The sequence below is a fragment of the Prionailurus bengalensis genome, chromosome D2 (genome assembly GCF_016509475.1).
Source record: "Prionailurus bengalensis isolate Pbe53 chromosome D2, Fcat_Pben_1.1_paternal_pri, whole genome shotgun sequence".
NCBI lineage: Eukaryota > Metazoa > Chordata > Mammalia > Carnivora > Felidae > Prionailurus > Prionailurus bengalensis.
In genome coordinates, this window is record NC_057351.1 from 34,270,553 (window position 1) to 34,291,168 (window position 20,616).

The 20,616-nt window shown below is 37.6% G+C and overlaps 1 protein-coding gene across 4 annotated transcripts in view; it reads left to right on the forward strand.

Moving 5' to 3' along the window:
• ADK (adenosine kinase) overlaps window positions 1-20,616 on the forward strand; it is a 537,819-nt gene that overhangs the window by 26,875 nt on the left and 490,328 nt on the right. Inside the window, exons 2-3 of one of the 4 annotated variants that reach the window (XM_043598128.1) lie at window positions 4,573-4,577; window positions 9,305-9,428. The exons of the other annotated variants lie outside the window; for them this stretch is intronic. Of the exons in view, the coding sequence (XP_043454063.1) occupies window positions 4,573-4,577; window positions 9,305-9,428 (129 nt within the window). The remainder of the gene's footprint in view (window positions 1-4,572; window positions 4,578-9,304; window positions 9,429-20,616) is intronic. 4 annotated transcript variants of the gene reach the window in all.

Sequence of the window (20,616 nt, forward strand, 5' to 3'; positions counted from 1 at the left end):
TCTGTGTCTCCTCCTCCCTCTGCCCCTCCCCTGCTCACTCGCTCTCTCTGTCTCTCAATAATAAATAAACATTAAAAAAATTAAAAATAAAGAAATGATTTAAGGTTCAAAAATTTCTGTGAAGTCTTAATTTTGCTACCTAATACTTCCTAAAATGTCTGTTTGGCATGCAAAAGGAGCTGCCTTCTTACAATGCCTAAAGATTACATTTGGATTTAATAACTCCCTTCACATACAGGCAGTTTGAGGTTCTTATGTTTTTGTTGAAACCAGAATGAGTGAGAAATCTGCTTCTGTTTCCCACCCCCCCTTCAGTAAAGAAAACAAAAACGTTGAATAAAAGAAAAGGTTAGAGGGGCACCTGGGTGACTCAGTCAGTTAAGCGTTAGACTTCAGCTCAAGTCATGATCTCACGCTTAGTGAGTTCGAGTCCCACGCTGGGCTCTGTGCTGACAGCTCAGAGCCTGGAGCCTGCTTCAGATTCTGTGTCTCCCTTTCTCTCTGCCCCTCCCATGCTCACGTTCTCTCTCTCTCTCTCTCTCTCTCTCTCTCAAAACTAAATAAACATTAAAAAAAAAAAACTTAAAAAGAAAACATTAGAAACTCGTTCCATTATTTATAAAACAACCAAATAGAAATGATTATTTCTTAGGACATTTTTCAGATAAAACTGCATATTCAATTTGAGACTACATTTATTTTTACTGTTGTAAAGAAAATGGTAGGGACTAGGACTTAGAAAAAGAATGTACTAAGGGCTATCTAAGTTAATTTATTTTTACATTGGAACCTTTTGTCAACATTTGTGTTTTCAACTTCTGAGTCTTGAAAGATTTTGATAAGCAAGGCCTCAATAAGGCCTAAATTAGATTCATACAGCTGAATGTCTAGGATGGGGGATTTACTTAGCTTGGTAGTAAATTTAGCCACTTGCTACTCCTTGTGTACCCCTAAGTTCTTGCAGAGTGGTTAAAAATGTTTTTGTCAAAAACCACTCTTGTGATTTTGACAGAAATGAAATTTTGAAAAATGAAGAGGTCTAAGAAATGATTCTTGGCTTTAATTAGGAGTCTTGGTTAAATTAAAGATTAAAATGGCAATTCATTGGCTGCTCAATCTATTTAAGAATATATAGGAACAGGGGCGCCTGGGTGGCGCAGTCGGTTAAGCGTCCGACTTCAGCCAGGTCACAATCTCGCGGTCCGTGAGTTCGAGCCCCGCGTCAGGCTCTGGGCTGATGGCTCGGAGCCTGGAGCCTGTTTTCGATTCTGTCTCCCTCTCTCTCTGCCCCTCCCCCGTTCGTGCTCTCTCTCTGTCCCAAAAAAAATAAATAAACGTTGAAAAAAAAATTAAAAAAAAAAAGAATATATAGGAACAAAGGAAGCAATTTCTGAAAATATTTCATATGGTGCTCTAGCTAATCAGAAAACTCACTGAATCACTGCATCTTGTGGGTGAAATCATGGTGTGGTGTTCTAAAATTTGGATATTTATAAAAGTCTCAGACTTTTGGGTTTACTCTAGTGACACTGTGTATGGTGGTAATGAGCCCCAGTTCTGCAGTCAAACTACTAGAGTTTTGATTTCTGTTTTGTAACGTGTGACTTTGGGCAAGTTATTTAACTCTTTGAGCTTCAATTTCTTATCTGTAAAATGACAATAATATCTCCTGATATTTGAGAGGTAAAATGGGATAGTACTTGAAAGATAGATAGCATGGTGTCTGCCACAAACTATGCACTCAGGAAGTTTTACTTCTTTTTTTAACGTTTATTTATTTTTGGGACAGAGAGAGACAGAGCACGAACGGGGGAGGGGCAGAGAGAGAGGGAGACACAGAATCGGAAACAGGCTCCAGGCTCTGAGCCATCACCCCAGAGCCCGACGCGGGGCTCGAACTCACGGACCGCGAGATCGTGACCTGGCTGAAGTCGGACGCTTAACCGACTGCGCCACCCAGGTGCCCCTGGAAGTTTTACTTCTTATTCTACTTATGTATATACATATGGCTGCTAGCATTTGACTCCAAGGATGGTTTCTTGTGGTGGTGTTCAAATGAAACTGCATATACAATTCTGGACATTTATTTTTAGTCTATCAATAGAAAACAGTAGGCACCACGGAGTAAGAAAGACTAGAAGGAAAAATATGTTTCACAAGTCTCTATCTCCAACCCTGACCTCTCCAAGAGCTCTAGCCTTCTGAGCTTATCTTGTGCTTTCTCCATTTATCTCAGTAAACAGCACCATTTACCCAGTTTAGTCCAGATTTGCCCAATGTGATCTAAAATCTAGGAGTTGCTCTAGATTCCTTCTTTTTCCTTAGTCTCTCATGTCTAGTCCACCAGCAAGCCCTGTCATTCTGTCTTGAAAATGCCCATCTTCTTTTATGTCCACCACTATTGTTTGTCATCTATATTATTATAATAGGCTTCTAATTTGGTCTTTCTGCTTTCATGTAATCCATTCTCTACACAATAACCAAGGGTGATTTTTGAAAACAAAATCAGATCATGTTATTCATCTATTTAAAACGTAATTACTCCTCCTGTAGTCCATTCTCTACACAATAACCAAGGGTGATTTTTGAAAACAAAATCAGATCATGTTATTCATCTATTTAAAACTTAATTATAGTGGTTTCCTGTCATGCTTATAAGAAAATCAAAACTTCTTAGGCTCATAAAAGCTAAGATGATCTGCTTCTTGCTCTGACCACAAACATTTCTTCTCTCTCTTGCCTTTTTTCACACTGGTCTAGGCATCATTTTACTGCTATCAGTAATGGCCTGCCTCCACCTGGCTTTGTCTTGTCATTCATTTCTCTCCTGCTGGAAGCCTTCCCTGACCATCTAAAGGAGCCTGTCTCTTCATTGATCTGCTGGTTTTAATTCTCTGCATAGCACTTATGATCATTTGATGTTCTTACTTGTTTGATTATTCATCCATATCCCCTTGCTGGAATATAAGGGCAGTTCACGTTCTTAATTGTGGCTGAATTTCTAGTGTCTTGAGCAGTTGAGTAGGTACTCAGTAGATATTTGTTGAGTTAATGAATGAATAATTCCGAGGCACTTGGCTGGCTCAGTCAGTGGAGCATAGGACTCTTGGTCTCAGGGTTGTGAATTCAAGCCCTATGTTGTGCAGAGAGATTACTTAAACATAAAATCTTTTTAAAAAAATATTTATTTTTGAGAGAGACTGAGGGACAGAGAGAGGGAGACACAGAATCAGAAGCAGACTCCAGGCTTAGACTCCAGGCTCTGAGTGCTCAGCACAGAGCCTGACGTGGGGCTTGAACTCATGAATTGTGAGATCTGACCGGAGCTGAAGTTGGACGCTTAACTGACTGAGCCACTCAAGCGCCCCAAAAGTAAAATCTTAAAAAAAAAAAAAAAAAAGCTTGTTTGTAAGTACCATATACCAGATCTATAGTGAAATAAAAATGAGAAAAATTTGGTTTTTTTGTTTTTTTTGTTTTTTTGAGAAATAGAGCACAAATGGGGAGGGGCAGGGGGGAGAGCGAGAGAGAGAATCTTAAGCAGGTTCCACACTCAGCACAGATCCAGACAGACAGACTTGGGACTGTGTCTCACAACCCTGAGATCACGACCTGAGCTGAAACCAAGAGTCAGTTTCTTAACTGCCTGAGCCACCCAGGTGCCTGAGACTAATCTATTCTATAGAAACTATACTTTATAAGATTCTAACAGTACTTTGGGAAGAGCTGTTCTTTATTTTGTGATGTGTTTCATACATTTTTATGTTAAGATGCCCTTTCTTTAATGAAATGGTAGTGATATTCAATTGCATAATTTAAAAATGTGTTCTTGTCAGCATAAATAATTGGGTAGCACTGTTGCCCTCTACCTTTAGATTGGAGGTTTTCTTTGAGTTTCAGAGATTTGTAGTTCACTGGAAATAAAGAAGCACTGTGTAGGTGTTCCTGGGAGGGAGGTTTGCTAAGAATTCTTACTAAATAAAGTTCAGTCAATCAAATGTTATTATATTCTTCAAATTCTCCTGGGAAATAAATCATCAGGTTCCATTTAAAGATTATATTGTTTGAATATGTAATGTTAAAGTGAAATGTGACATGATCTACAGATAGTCATTAAAAGAAAAAAAAATAATAGGCCTCTTTTATATAATGTCTTTTGGGGAAAAGAGTAAATACATTTAGCAGTGTTTCTGGGAATAATCTTGTCCATAATGAAAGATGACTAAAATTGCCTTAAATTGATCAACTCTTTAAAAAACAACCGAAGTTGTATTGAGACACAAGTGAACTTTTTTTGTTTGTTGATCAATAAAAACTGAAAGGGATTTGAGATGTCACCTATAACAACCTCCCTTGTGTTTCAGGTAAGAAAACTGATAGTCAAGGTTATACTGTTTTTTGTTAGGTCCAGGATTAGAATTCCCATCTCTTTTTTCCCAGGCTCCTGAAACTTAGGCTATAGCATGCTACTTATTTTTAGGAGAAAGTCTTAAGAATTTTCTCTTTTTGGAGTAGGATATAGATTGTTTTAGAAATATTACTTTATTAGCATTTTCATTTATATTAAATGAGGAGATGTGTTTTTAAGTAATATGCAGGGAAGGCATTCCACATTCAGTGTTGTGATAGCTGGCCTCATAAGGGCTATGTAGAACTCTAAAAGTGGTATTAATGCTTTTAACTTTTGTCAAGGTAAGATTTAAAATTAACCAAGAAAATCATAAAGACATTTTTGTTATTCCTGTTTTAAAGAATAAAAATGAGAATAAAATAAGCCCAGTTCCTCTAAAAATAAGGGTATTTTTGATGAGTTGTGATTTAAAAAATACATTTTAAAAAATGGAAAGAATAAGTTGTGAATTTTTAAACCATTTCAGAAATATAATTAAAATTTAACAATAATTACAAAAATTTTACTTTAGTAAAACCAATATATAACAGAAAGTTTATAATCAGATCAGTATGAAAAAGAAAGATTACACATAATCCCACTCTCCAGAGAAACCCATAATGACATATTGGTATATGTCTTTCCAATCTTTTTTCTTTGCATAATGGCATGTATTTTTTTTTTAACATGGTCAAGATCACACTTGACATTCCTTTTTTTATTTTGCTTTTTCATTAAATATATGATAAATATTTTCGTACATCCTTAAAAAGCCTGTGAGGGGCGCCTTGGTGGCTCATTCGGTTGTGTCTGACTCTTGATTTTAGCTCAGGTCACGATCTCCATGGTTTGTGAGTTCGAGCCCCACGTCAGGCTCTGCACTCATAGCACGGAGCCTGCTTGGGATTCTCTTCCTCTCTCTCTGCTCCTGTTTCACTTAAGGGTGTGCACACACATATTCTTTCTGTCTCTCAAATAAAATTTAAAAGTGTCTGAAAACATTTTGCAATAGCTCTATAACATTCTTCTGTAATTTATTTAACCATTACCCTATTTTTTATTTAGAATATCAAATTTTTTTTCTATTAATGCTGAAATGAATAACTGGGTGTACAAATCTTTGTTCACATTGTTCTATTTTATTTATGATAGTTGCCTAAAAAAGGAATTGGTGACACATACTGCCAAAAAGCTTTCTAGAAATGTATTAATTTATACTCCCACTAACAATGTATGAAAGTGCTTGTTTTATTGCACCCTTAGCAACAAACTGGTTGTGTTTGATGAGAACTTTGCTATTATTTTGAGGTTTGAAGCATTTGTTGAAAAAATTTCGGATGGTGGGTCTACATACTGTATTTGTTTATGCTACCCAAAGACACTTAGCTGTTTGGAGTTAGTTGTCTATTTGCTTTTACAGTGGCTGACTAACCACATGGTTAAATAAAATAGAGTATTTACTTACCTATCTTTCCAAGAGCAAACTATTCTGACCCACTTATCTTGATGCAACTATTTATTTATTGATGCAACAATTTAAATTGTAAGGTTAGTGAAGGTTAGAAATTTCAGTTGGCCATTTTTTTCCCTAAAGTGAAAAGAATTCAGTTGAAATAAGTTACTTAAAAAATTGATCAGGGGGCACCTGGGTGGCTCAGTCAGCTAAGTATCTGACTCTTGATCTCATCTAGGGTCTCCATCTCAGGGTTGTGAGTTCAAGCCCTGCATTGGGCTGCATGCTGGGCTTGAAGCCTACTTAAAAAAAAATTAACCAAAGAAGTTTAAATAATAGTTACTCAGTAGCTGCATGTGAAGTGTGTGTGTGGGGCGGTGCCGGGGGGGGGGTGTAGGGAGATGGGGGGAGAGATGGGGGCGGGGGAGATCGGAAAGGTTGGGTGGAAGGGAGGGTAGGGAAAGATTAGAAAAAGAGTGAAAGAAAGGCCTAGGAGAGAAAGAATAAAGAGAACTTCTGCTTTTGCCTGGAAAAACTTGTCTTTATTTTTGTCCCTACCTTATTGACTCAATCACACAGGAGCCCTGTTTGCTGAAATAACATTTTTATGCCTATACCTGCTGAAATGAACTGGTACCTAAATATGTTTTAAAAGAAATTTTTTGAAAGTTGTGTAGACTGATTATGAGTAAAAAACATTTAAAGTTTTGATTGTTAGATGAGAATGTGATGTAGCTTTACTTTGGTTAAAGATTTGGATAGTACAGACCCTTATCTTTCCTTAATGGCACAGAATTTAGTATATTTTTGTTAAGTAAAATTTCGAATCTAGAAGCTTAAGAAAATTAATATTTTAAAAAACTTTATTGTTAAAAATCAAGAGCAGGAATCACTGAGTATTTTAGGCATGAGGAAAAGTGCATTTTGTTTTTCACAGGGCTAAGTTCATGTTAGCTTTCATATAATGCTTCCCAGAGATGTAATTTTAACCAGTGTGATTATAAGAAAGTAGTACTTACCCATGTGCCAAGGACTCTAATAGATACTTTACTAGAATTAAGTTTTAATTTTCACAATGCCTGAAAAACATGAGTGGGTAAACTGAGGGACCGATAGGTTAAGAACCAGTCCAAGGTCATGCAGCTAGTAGGAAGTCAAGCAGGGGCTCCAAATCTTGCCTGTCTTGCTACCTTTACAACCTTACTACTTAACATGGCCCACAGACCACAAGCACTTGATGAAATCTGAATGCATAAAGAACTGGCAAAATGTTGGCCACAAGACCTATTGAGTCAAACTCTTTATTTTAATAAGATCTGTCAAGTGATGTGTATGCATAATAAAGTAGCACTATACTACATCCCATATAAAAATTACATTGAGGTTTTGAAATCCTTTCTAAGGATTATTCCTGATTTAACTTTAGTTCATGTGGGCTATCAACATTTTCCACTTCAAATTGCTATTCTGTTGCCTCTTTGATTCAGATCTTGTTTAATCCAGAGGAACAATTGATTTGTTCTGCTTGTGGACATTTGGTCAGAGTCTGAATCAGCCAAGCATAGTTCTCGTTTTAACAGCCTTTAGTCCCGGACTGAACGCACCAGATTTATAGTCCATGGGTTCATTCTAGATATGCATTTCCCAAATTAAAGAGAACAATGCTTTAAAAAAGCATTTTTGAATGAACCTTGAAGTCTTTTGAAATATTTGATGTTTTAGATGGTTACCAAGTAACCACAGATCTGAATAAACTGGTCTGCCTACTAATTTCATTTTGTGAACATAATTATTCTGTCAGAGGGGCAATGATAGGTAAGAGAAGAAGGAAGTCTAACTTAGAATATCAACGTCCAGTAGAAATATAATGCAAGACGCATATAATTTTAAGTTTTCTAGTTGCCACGTTAAGAACGTGAAAAGAAACAGCTGGTATTAATCTTAATATATTTTAACTCAGTAAAGCAAAATATTAATGCAACATGCAATCAGTATAAAAATTATTACTGAAATATTTAATATATTTTTTTGTACCAAGTCTTGAAAAATTTGGTATGTATTTTATATTTACAGTGTCGCGATTTGGGTGCTAAATTTTCAACAGTTAAAAAGTGAAATGTAGTCCAATGAAAACAAAATTGTGTTTAATGGAAAATATTTTACATTGCTTTGCTTTTAAAATTTAAACTAATTAAAATTAAATAAAATTAAAAATTCAGTTCTTTCGGATACATTAGGCACATTTCAGTATCACATGTTGGGTTGTGTTTCTAATATAACTGATTTCAGACCTATGGCATTGATCACACCCTGTATGGTCAGTAGTGAATGCCACTGGAGGCTGTAATGAGTTAATATAAATATTACTTTACAGAGAATACAGAGGGAATAAAGAAATGCTATTTAGGTCATAAAGCCTGTATTGATATTACTCCCTCCGATCCTTACCGCAGTTGAAATTTACCTTTTATTAGTGGTTCAGAATCAGTTTCTTAACCCTTTAGCCCCACTAAATTGTAAGGTTAGGGCCCCGAATTAGGGTCCTTCCAATTCCCGCCCGGCCCCCCCCCCCCCCCCCCCCCCGCCTCGTGGCATTAGTTGCTTTCTTCAGAGCTCTGCATACTTTTCAGAAAATTGTGGTAATCCGACAGTTAAGTGTGGCAAGCAGTATAGTATGAGTAGGTTAATTTGACCCAGAGGCTTTATAACTATATATGTACCTGGATTACCTGCGACTTGCCAAAAATACTAGTATCTGGACTCCACCCTTCTAGATTCTGATGCCCAAAGTTTAAAGTGGGCCCTGGAAACTTCTATATTAAATAAGTTGTTCTAAGTGTTTCTGAAGTCCGAGAACGTTTGGGGACTGCTGGACTCAGCAAATGATTCTTAAAGGCTGCGAGTTCGAATTTAACACATCATGCTGTGTTGCCACACATTCGGGTTGCCACGCATTCGATTTTCCCCGGGCTGAGGTGTCCCAGGAGGTTGCTGCTTTTCTTCTGCACATGGGTTTTTTTCCAGGCTGTTAAATCCCATCCCCGAAGATTGCCCTGACAGCGTCCCTGTCCCAAGTCCTGTTAAAGCGACCTGAGCTTGTAGAGGTAGAGCGTGGCCATGTGACTGACAAACCAGTTGCCAGTTTCGGGCGGCCATTTTTGAGGCGGGCACCCAACCTCATGCCCCATAAACCGGGTATAGGGGGAACGCTGTTACCAAGACTCAAGATGGCCACCGTTCCCACTAGCCCCTCGGCTAGCCAGTGGGCCAGGCAGCCGGCACGAGACGGCGCGGACTGCTCGCCTTGGCCGGAGGCGCCCCCGGCTCATCTCCGGCCACCGGCCGTGGGCGGAGTGCCCGCCTCCTCCCGGCGCGGCCAATCAGCGCGTGGGGCCGTCTCGGCTGGGGCCGCCGGCGTGCGGGGTGTGTGAGGACACGCTCCCGGTCGCCGAGTGCCTGAGCAGAGGAGCAGTTGCCGTGGTACCTGCTGCTGCTGCTGCCGCTGCTGCCGCCGGTGCGGACACAGAGCTTCGGACGCGAGCGCTGGTGCGTGGGGCAGGAAGGTGAAGCCATGACGTCCGTCAGGTAATGAAAGAGGGCGGCAGTCTAAAGTGCTCGCCTGCTGGGCATTAGCCTCCCGACTGCCGAGAAGTGTCGCCCCTTCTCTTGAGTGGTCTGGAGCCTCCCCGTGGCACGGGTCTCCCACACGTTGCAGCTTCTCTGCACTTTTCAATTTGGTCATCTCTGCTCTCAGAAGTTTTTGGGTTTTTGGCACATGGAGGAGCCCTGTAGCTAGCCGCACCGCTGAGGTGACCCTCGTCCGGATGCCGGGGTCTGAAGCTTGCTTATGTGTGTAGGATTTCTCATGAAAAAAATGTAGCTATCTTTCCCCCCTAGGGGTGACCCAGGGCCTGAGGAAGTGTGACGTGCACGGTGTGTAGCTATGCCTGCATGTCATGCGTTCTGACAACTTCGTTTGTGGCCATGAGCAGACCTGTATATTTGGCCCTCTCTGATGCCATTAGATCGCCCCCGGGCTGTGAAATTGTGTGCCCCTAAAATGTTTGCTTATGACTGGAATTAGTACTCTGGCCAGGTACCATATGTTTACTTACTTTTTTCTGAAATTCACAACTGAAATGACTTTTGTGAGATAGTAGATATATAATGAGAGCGCTGAACAGGTTAACCCCCAGTTGCTCTTCCAAAGTTGTGATGGTTTCTTGCTGCTGCTGCTGCTGCTGCTGCTTCTTCTTCTTCTTCTTCTTCTTCTTCTTCTTCTTCTTCTTCTTCTTTTTTGGTTAATGGTGACGGATTAATGGGCCACTCCACTTTCTGCAAGTAGCATTCTCTGAATGTTTAACTATGCTAATGCGACTACTTATAAAAAGAGATACATTGCCGTATTTACCCAGTGTTCTGAACTGCCTCTTTTAAAGTAGACCTTGGCAAAAAAACCCCACAAAAAACATTAAAAAACAGTAAACAAAAAACCTTGGTGATCGTTGTCCCAGAGAAAGGGAGGCCCTAGCACAAATGTGAAGAGAATAAAATAAATTAATTTTTGGTCTTTGAGCTTCCGGCAGCCTAAGCCCTGGTGATTTAACGGTTTCTCAGTGATAATTTTGAACTACACAATATTTAAGAGATGACTTGAGAACCTCCTTCAGGTAAGATAAGGTAAGATGCAACTGTGCTGAACTCGGATACAGTTTCTTTAATTGTATAATTTTATACCAACATAGACAAAGAGTAATTACCTCATTACGCAGAAGAGGAAATTCAGGTGCTAAAACTTGGAGACCCACATGGGAAGGTTTCACAGTGAGTTATACTGGGACATGAGAATCTAGCTTTTAATGTTAATATTTGAGGATGTATTAACATTATGCTGTCAAACCAAATTAGTCCCCCCCTCACCCACTTCCATTCCCATCCTGGCAGCCTGCTGCTAATTAGGAGTGTGGGTCAGATACTTTTATGTTAAGCATCAGTTCTTATGTGGACTTAATTTTAATTGACCATTGTCTTCTGGCTACTCTTGAGTGGAGAAACACAAATCTAAAGCTTCTGTTGGCAAGTGGCAACAGGATGCACGTTTTAATGTAGAGGTTGAGAGGTTGTTCTGTTCACAAGACTGAATTAAAGGTTGACATCAGCCTTATTTGACTTATGGAAGGATTGATAACTGCTAATAGTTAAATTTATGCTTGTTTCTTCAGATGTTAGTTGCATTTTATATAGCCTTGAATTATAGTGGTGACTCAAAAAAAAATTTTTTTTTAGGTGTTATCTAAACCAGATACCGCATTTACACCTGAGGAAACAGACCAAGAAAAGTCGAGTGCCTTGTACCAAATCATTTAGTGGCAGTTAGGAATTGAATCCAGACATCCATGATCTAGTGCACTGCGTGATGCTTTTATAGGAACAATATACTACTTAAATTTCCTGAAAAAGCTGCTTCTGTGAACAAAAATTGTCAAGTATTATGAGAGACAATTATAGCAACTCTTGCTTTGCTCTAGTCCTTTGAGGAACTTGATAACTTAGAATGTAGGTTTAGAAGTAGGCAGGAAGCCTTCTGAAGTTGAAGCAAGTCTGTGTAAGTGGTGGCAGTTTTACATGAGTTGGTAATCCTACAGATACCAGCCACTTTCCACTGAGGACTGCATTCAGTGCAATTTTGTCAGCCTTAGTTTTCACAAACATGGTATTAATTAGGCTTGTTCCCATTTTGTGCCTAGTCTAACAGTAGCCCAAAAGATGGGTGTTACTGACTGGCTTTTACTGGTGAGGAGAGTGATTGAGATCACAAATTATCTAAATCTGAGTTTATGTCCAATGTTGTTTTTTATACCACACTTAAAATAACCAATGCTAAATGTAGTAATATGTAGCTTTTTGCAATGACAGAATATAAGATTAGAAACCAATGAGGACCAATGATCAACATACCTGGGTTCCGGGAGTCATTTTTTTTTTTTTTTTTTTAGTTAACTGATTTCCCTCTTTTCTTCTCTGAACGTTTGTTTAATGAACTACTCAGTGATGACGATACTAATAGGTATCCCACAGTGTTGTTGGGTAGGTATGAAAGTGCTTTTAAATTTTATGGCATTTTATAAATGCAGTGTTCTCTCATTAAAGCAATTTTTTTTTTCAACGTTTATTTATTTTTGGGACAGAGAGAGACAGAGCATGAACGGGGTAGGGGCAGAGAGAGAGGGAGACAGGCTCCAGAATCGGAAACAGGCTCCAGGCTCTGAGCCATCAGCCCAGAGCCTGACGCGGGGCTCGAACTCACGGACCGCGAGATCGTGACCTGGCTGAAGTCAGACGCTTAACCGACTGCGCCACCCAGGCGCCCCTCATTAAAGCAATTTGAACCCCCTAGAGAATAGTGTTATCTGAGAATAATTGTTTAAACTTTAAAATTTTTAAATAGAAAGCAAACTAACCTATTTAATTCTCTCATTTTACATTTCAAGAAACGAAAGCTAAGAGATGTTGGGATTTGTGTAAGCTCACACAAATAGTTGCAGATCTTGAACTAGAATCCAGATCTCTAGACACTTGGTTCAATGCCCTTTATAGTGTAGCATTCAACTATTAGGAATTCATAAACAGTGATTTAAATTAAAAAAAAAATTATTTATGAGAGAGAGACAGAGTGCGAGTAGGGGAGGGGCAGAGAGAGAGGAAGGCACAGAATCTGAAGCAGGTTCCAGGCTCTGAACTCTCAGCATGGAGCCTGATGAGGGGCTCGAACTCATGAACTGCGAGATCATGACCTGAGCTGAAGTTGGACACTCAACTGACTGAGTTGGCAAGTGACAACAGGATACGCACCAACAATGATTTAAATTAAAAGCATTTTTAAAGTTTATTTATTTTGAGAGAGAAAGACAATGCGAGTGGGGGTTGGGCAGAGAGAGAGGGAGATAGAGAATCCCAAGCAGGCTCTGCGAGGTCAGCATGGAGCCCGATGTGGGGCTTGATCCCATAAACGGTGAGATTATGACCAGAGCTGAAATCAAGAGTCAGTCGCTCAACTTACTGAGCAACCCAGGAACTCCAAATTAAAAGCATTGTTTAAAAAAACCTTAGATCTTTGAATGAATTTGGTGGATATACTGTTTCTTTGGCTTACTATTTGCATTCTGCTCTGCTACATCATTACTGATGAAGAGTCTAAATTTATAGCCTCTAAAACCAGTTATCCTTGAAGAATAATGTTTGTCTTTTGTTATATGTATCAGATTCCAGCTGGGCTTTATTTGGAAAATGATAGAACATATCTGATAAATTGATGCTTTTGTCATTTTTAATTGTCCCAATAGGAAAGTTGATGCTTGGGTTAAATTCAGGAGACAGGAAAATGTGCAGTGTCAGGACTAGAGGAGAATCTTAGAGGGCATTTTACCTTTTCCTTTCTCTATACTGGACCTTGAGGCCCAAAGTGAAGGGTATGTCCTAGTTAGACAGTGGTAGAGCTTAGGATCGAACTTAGGTTTTCTGACTCCCACTTTATGTACTTTTCACTGAGCAATACTCTTTCGAAATACTGCTATGAATATTGCTTTGTTTTCCTAACATCAGTGTCTAGTCTGGTTTTGGGCATTGCTTACAGCTGGATTTTGTCCCAGGGAAGACTAGGAAAATGAGGTAGGGAGATAGGGAGAGTGTTTACTGTAGAGCTGAGGAACCCTATTCTTTGGCTTGCCCAGACAGGTCAGATTTGGTCTATTCTGGGACTTGACATGACTGTGCCCTACATGATGATTATGGAACCACTTTTGTGGGTTAGGCCTACATTGGAAAATTTATGTGGGCTGTGGGTTGGGTCCTATGGTGTTTTTCTCCTAACACTCAAGTCTTTTGAGATGCATCCAGTAATATCTGCCAAGCCACTCAGATGGCGAACATTCATTTGGAGACTAAAATCTGGCTAAGAATGAAACTGCCTTACTTTGTTGAGTTGGTTTCTTTGGAGCCTTTAAATAGAATTTTCAAACTCATTGCAGGACTTGTGTCTTTTATAAGAATTATAAATTTCAGATTTACATAAACTTTTTTATGCTATGGGACTTCTTAGTGAGACAAGTGAGCTTTTAAATTAAAGTGAAATTGTTTCGTTTATGAAATATTCTGGAGAACTAAAACAGAAACCCTTCTGTTACAGAACTGTGCAGTGTTGTCAGTTGTTAATGCTCATATTTGTAAATAGGTCATCTTTCCTTGAAAAAGCACACAAGGTTTTCTAACTACAAATCTTTGCAGCCACAGTATTGCTACATTAAGAAATGTCAAAGATAAAAGGGAACCAAAATGATTGCCTAGACTGTTTGAATGTTAACCCTTTCCTGTAACATTGTTAACATTCATATTTCTTTATCTCTTCATATCTACTCAGTTTTAAATTATTTTAAAAATGTTATAATAAAACATAAGTATGGATTTTTATTTTCAAAAAGCAAAGCTAACTTATAAATAGGGTGACCATATGTTCCAGTTTGCCCAGGACATTCCCGGATCATACTAGTTATCCTGGCATAATTATTAATAGTTCTTCCTTTACTCTCAAAGGTGTCCTGTTTGGGTGATAAATTATCTGGTCACCTACTTATACACTGTAATAATTTTGTTGTAGTAGATTTTGGTCATTGAAATGTTACTTGAAATAGGACCATACAAGAATGGAATATTAGCCTTTTGGGGGGGGGTATATTTGGATATTTTTCATTGGTCAGGTATTTTTATTGTACTGAGAGTTCTGGATGTCTAAATCTAGTATTTTAAACATGAAAGCATAAGATTTCAAGTTGGGAATCATTTATTTGTTGTCTGACTTTTGGCAGGCTTTAAAACGTTTTAAACCTCGTGTTCTTGTTAAACAGAGGTAATTGCAATACCTATCCTATGGGGTTATTGTGGAGATTTAAAGACAGTAACATAAAAAAAAAAAACAAAGACAACATATAAAAATGCTTAAGCTCTAAATAACTATGTTAGCCTTGTCACATATGTGCTTCTGAAAACTGAATTTAAAACGAACAATTTTGGGGTGCCTGGCTGCCTTACTTGGAAGAGCATGCCGCTCTTGATCTTGTGGTTGTGAGTTCAAGACTCACATTAGGTGTAGAAATTACTAAAAAAATAAATAAAATGAACAATTTTTATCTAGATTAAGGGAATTTACTATTTAATAGAGCAAAGACAATCTGTAGAAGTGTTTTACTGTAACAGGAACAGGGACTTAATAGCAGTTGAAGATATATGTGTGGGTTTTTTGGAAGGAAAGGGCTGAAATTTCAACATATTTGTATGCTGAAAAGAATGATGCCATAGGAAGCAAAAAAACAGATGATGCTGGAAAGAGGGAAGAGATCATTTCTTTCTTTTTTTTTTTTGTCAAAAAGAGATTTATGAAATAAGTGTATCATTAGGGAAGTCTATAAACTTTATTTTTTATTTTTTTTGTCAAAAAAGAAGAGCTTTATTAAATAAGTTACTGTATCAGAGATCATTTTCTTGAGAATGCAAGGAGGTGTATTCAAAATACAAATGCAAGGATTGGCCTTACAGAGCCCAAGGGACACAAATATTTCCCTAGTCTATTCACTTGGCTAGTGAAAAAAAAAAATGCCAACAAAATAATTTATATACAGTAAAATCAATGATCATAAGTTCACTGAATTTTGAATATGAATGTATATATTCATATTCATATAAATACAACTCAGGTCAATATATAAAACATCTTCATCTCCCCTGCCTCTTTTCAATTAATCCTGTTATTTCCTGTTGCATCCAGACAACCATTTTCTGTCAGTAGTTACTGGTTTGCTTGTTGTAGAACTTCATGTAAATGGAATTATACAGTAAGTACTATTTGTGTCTCTTTACTTTTATCTGTTAACTTTTGTTCAATAATAATTTTGAGATTTATCCATTTTGATGTGTATATCAGTAGTCTGTTCCTTTTCATTACTGAGTAATATTCCATTACATGGAACTGTTGGTGGACTTTGGGTTGTTTCTAGTTTTTGATTACTCTAAATAAAGTTGCTGTGAACATTTTTGTTTAAGCCTTTGTCTAGACTTGTGTAAATACCTGGGTGTGGAATTGCTGTGTCCTAGGATAAATGTCTGTTTAACTTCAGAAACCACCAAACTACTTTTAAACCACTTTTTTAAAATGGAAAGCTAAACACATTTGACATTCCCACCAGTGGTGTTATAAGACTTCCAGTTATTCTATATTCTTAACAATGTTTGGCATTTTTTATTTTAGTCATTCTGGTGGGTGTGTAGTTACAGTTCATTGTGGTTTTAGTTTGCAGTTCCTTGATGGATAATGATGTTGTGATTGTACACTGTTTGCTTATCTTTTCTTTTGAACTGCCAGTCATTTCAAGTCTTTTACCTATATTTTGACTCAGTTGTCTTTTTGTTGCTGATTTGTAGTTTTTATATTCTGGATACAAGTTATTTGTCAGATTATATATACACACACTCTTAAACACACTTTGATATGTAGCAGATGTTTTCTCCCCATTTTGAGCCATGCCTTTCCATCTTTTGGGAGCAGAAGTTTTAAATTTTGATGAAGTCAAATTAATTGATTTGATTTATTTGTTAGTTATTACCTATTGTGTTCTTAGAAATCTTTCCTTATCCCTGTCACAAAATTGTGAAACTATTCTGTTATGTTTTCTTCTAGAAGCTTTATAATTTTAGTTTTCACATTTAGGTCTATGATCCATCTAAAACTAAATTCTTGCTATGGTGTAAGAGTATCTCAAAAAAGTCCTCAGTCAATTGATTAAATTGGTGTATGTTTTTCCTAGGACTTACTATTCTGATCCATTGAACTGTTTGTATATTGCTCTGCTGGTGCCCCCTGTCTTAATTATTGTAATTTTGTAAGATTGATATGGTTTCTTTAAATTTTTTTACTGAATTCAGTAATGAAGCTATCTGGGTCTGAAATATTTTTTTGGGTAAAACAGTAGAAAATCTTAAATTACAAATTCACTTTCTTTAACTGATATGTAATTAGTCAGATTTTCGATTTTTTCCTGTGTCAGTTTTGGAAAGTTGCATTTTTAAGGAAATCTGTTCTAATTTATTGAGTTATTTACACAGTTGCTCATAATATTTCCCTAGTATTCTATTATTGCGTGTAGGGGGGAGATCAGTCTTACAAGGGTTTACCAATCATATTAATCTTTTTTAAGACCCAGATTTTGGTTTTGTTAAATTTAAATTTCTGTTTTGGTAATATGCTTTCTATTTCATTTATCTTTGGTCTCATCTTTTTCCTTCTACTCTTTTGGAGTTAATTTGCTCTTTTGCTAGATTTTTTTTGTTTTGTTTTGAGTCAGAAGTTTAGATTATTGATTTTAAACCTTTCTTGTTTTCTAATATATGTACTTCATATATGAAATTTCTCCCACAAAGTACTTCTTTGATTACATCATACAAATTTTGATGTGTGTTCAATTCAAATTATTTTCTAATTTTTATTGAGATTTCTTGAATCCACAGGTCATTTAGAAGTTAGTTTCATGGCCTAGCTTATAGTCTGTTTTGCTGAATGTTACATGTGTTTTCAGTCTTTAATTTCAGTCAGCAGTATTTTGAGGTTTTCAGTGTAGATGTTGTGCACATTTTTCATTAAGTAAATAAATATTATGGTTACTGGGTATAGTGTCCTATAAATACCAGTTAGGTCAAGTTTAATTTGTTTACTTAATTGTTATTAACTGTTATTTAATTGAGATATAATTCACATACCATAAAATCTACCATTTTAAACTGTACAGCTCTTCGGGGTGCCTGGGTGGCTCAGTTGGTTGAGCGTCTGACTTCAGCTCAGGTCATGATCTCACAGTTTGTGGGTTTGAGCCCCGCATCAGGCTCTGTGCTGACTGCTTGATCACAGCTTGGAGCCTGCTTCAGATTCTGTGTCTCCTTGTCTCTCTGCCCCTCCCCCCTCACACTTTGTCTCACTCTGTTTCTCAAAAATAAATAAATGTAAACTGTGCAGCTCAGCGTTTTTTAATATATTTACAAGGTGGTACGACTATTACCACTATCTAATTCCAGAACATTTTCATCACCCGAAAACTAAACCTCATACTTGTTAGCAGTCACTCTCCATTTTTTCTGTCCGTCCCCTGGCAATTCACTAATCTACTTTGTCTTTGTGGTTTGCCATATTCTGGACATTTCATAAGTGAAATCATAATATTTGGCCTTTTGTGTCTGGCTTCTTTCATGGAGTATAATGTTTTCAAAGTTCATTTATGTTGTTGCATGTATCAGTATTTCATTCCTTCTTATGGCTGAGTAATCTATAGTATGTCTATCCTACATTTTATCCATCTTTTGATGGATATTTGTATTTCCACTTGAGTATTATAACGCTGCTATAACCATTCATGTATAAGTTTTTGTATTGTCACATGTTTTTATTTCCTATACTTAGAAGTGGAATTGCTGGGTCATATGCTAAGTTAATGTTTACTTTTTTAAGAAACCGTCCAACTCTTTTTCAAGCTAGCTGCTCATTTCCAACAACAATGCACGAGGATTCCACTTTCTCCACTTGTTGCCAATACTTGTTATTGTCTCCCAATCTTTGCTGAGAGGCTCTGTGTGCTTGTTGAGGCATACCTTTTAACATTCAGGCAGGCTTACAACTCTGCCATAATCTTTATTTCCTGCTTGTGCAGAGACTCATGGCTCAGAGATGATTGCTTAGGACCTTTTCAGGTCTTGAGCACGCCACAGCTCTGGGCACATGTGCATAGCTTTCTAGGTCCTCAGGAATATTCAGAACTTTTCAGAGCCTTTTGTGGATGTCTCATGCCTCCACTTTTCCTTTTAACTTTTTTGGTTAGCTTCTTTTGTGTGCCAACTGCTTCAGACAGCTGGGAGGTTAAACCATTGCAGCTGATTGTTTTTGACAAATGCTCCTGGGGAAAAGGGTTTTAGAGCTGGGCAAGCTCGGAGTCAGGTCAAATAATGAGAAGCCTCAGGAGTGGGGTTTTTCAGGGAACTGCCAGTAAGCTTAAATAATAGCAGTTCTCTGAAGATAGGGCTTTGAAAGAGCTCCAGTCCTGTTCGGACCTGTCTAGCAGCTGCTAGGCTCCTGGTTTTCACTGTGTGTGTGGGCTTTTGCTTTTTAAGGCTACCATGGAGCTGGGAAGAGGGGAATGGGAATAGGGCAAGTTAAAATGGCACAAAACTTGCTGTTTAAAAAAAATTTTTTTAATGTTTTATTCTTGAGAGAGAGAGAGAGACAGACAGACAGACAGACAGAGACAGAGCATGAGTGGGGGTGGAGCAGAGGGAGAAAGGGACACAGAATCCAAAGCAGGCTCCAGGCTCCGAGCTGTCAGCGCAGAGCCCGACGCGAGGCTCAAACTCACAAGCTGTGAGATCATGACCTGAGCTGAAGTCGGATGCTCAACTGACTGAGCCACTCAGGCGCCCCCAAAACTTCTGTTTTAAATGAGATTTGGCCTTTTTTAGAAAATGCCCCCCAGATTATTGTAAGCCTTTGGTTAGTATTTAAGATTCTGAAAAAGTTGATTTTGACATTTTTTTGCCAGTGTTCTTGTCGCTTTTATGGAGAGACAATTTTTGGAGGCTCTTATTCTGCTATTCCTCATGATGTCATGATGAGGACATTTTAAGCTTTTTTGTTATTGTAATTTTTTTAATATACTTTTCCTTTTTGTTATTTTAAACTTTTTAAATATACTTTTTCTTTCTTTTGAAATACTTTAAGACTCACAAGAAGTTGCAAAAATAGTACAGAGAGATCCTGTGCACTCTTCACCCTTAATGATACAGGATAAGTTGACCACAGATATTACTAGAATGTTATCAGTTTTCACACATACTGTTTTTTTATTGGTGTGGTGGTGGTGGTGTATAGATCTGCGAAGTTTTATCATGTCGAGATTAGTGTAACCATTAACATAGTTAAGGCACTAAACTGTTGTATCATCACAAAAAACCTGTTTTGTGTTATCCCTTTATGGTCACCTCCCCTCAACCTTAGCCCCGGCAGCAGCAGCTACGAATCTATTCTTTAACAATGTAATTTTTCTCACTTTGAGAGTATTATATAAATGGAATCATACAGTATGTAACACATAAATAAGGCTTTTATATTCACTCAGCATATGTCTTCGAAATCCATCCAAATTGTATCCTAGTTCATTTCTTTTTATTACTGAGTGTTAGTCCATTGTATGGGTGTACCACAGTTTACCTACTCACTTGTTGAAGGACATTTGGTTGTTTCTAATTTTTTTTTACTATTACAGATAAAGCTGTTATGAACATTTGTGTACAGGTTTCCGTGTGAACTAAGTTCTCATTTTTCTAGGATAAATATCTAATAGTGTGATTCCTTTCTTATTTTTGTGTTTTACCAATTACTGAAAGAGGGGTGTTAAGATTGTGTATTTATCTAATTTGTTTCTGTCAAAAGTTTTTTTCCCCCCAAGTATTTGAAGCCATTTCTTTTCTTGATGAAATGACTTATTTGTTTGAAATCCTTTTTATAGGTGATACTCCTTGTTTTAAAGTCTACCTAGTCTATACAGCATAGGGAGTAAAGTTAATGGTATTGTAGTAGCATTGTATGTAGACAGATGGTAGCTACACTTGTGAGCATAACGTACAGAGTTGTCAAATCATTATGTTGTACACCTGAAACTAACGTAATGTTGCATGTCTACTATACTTT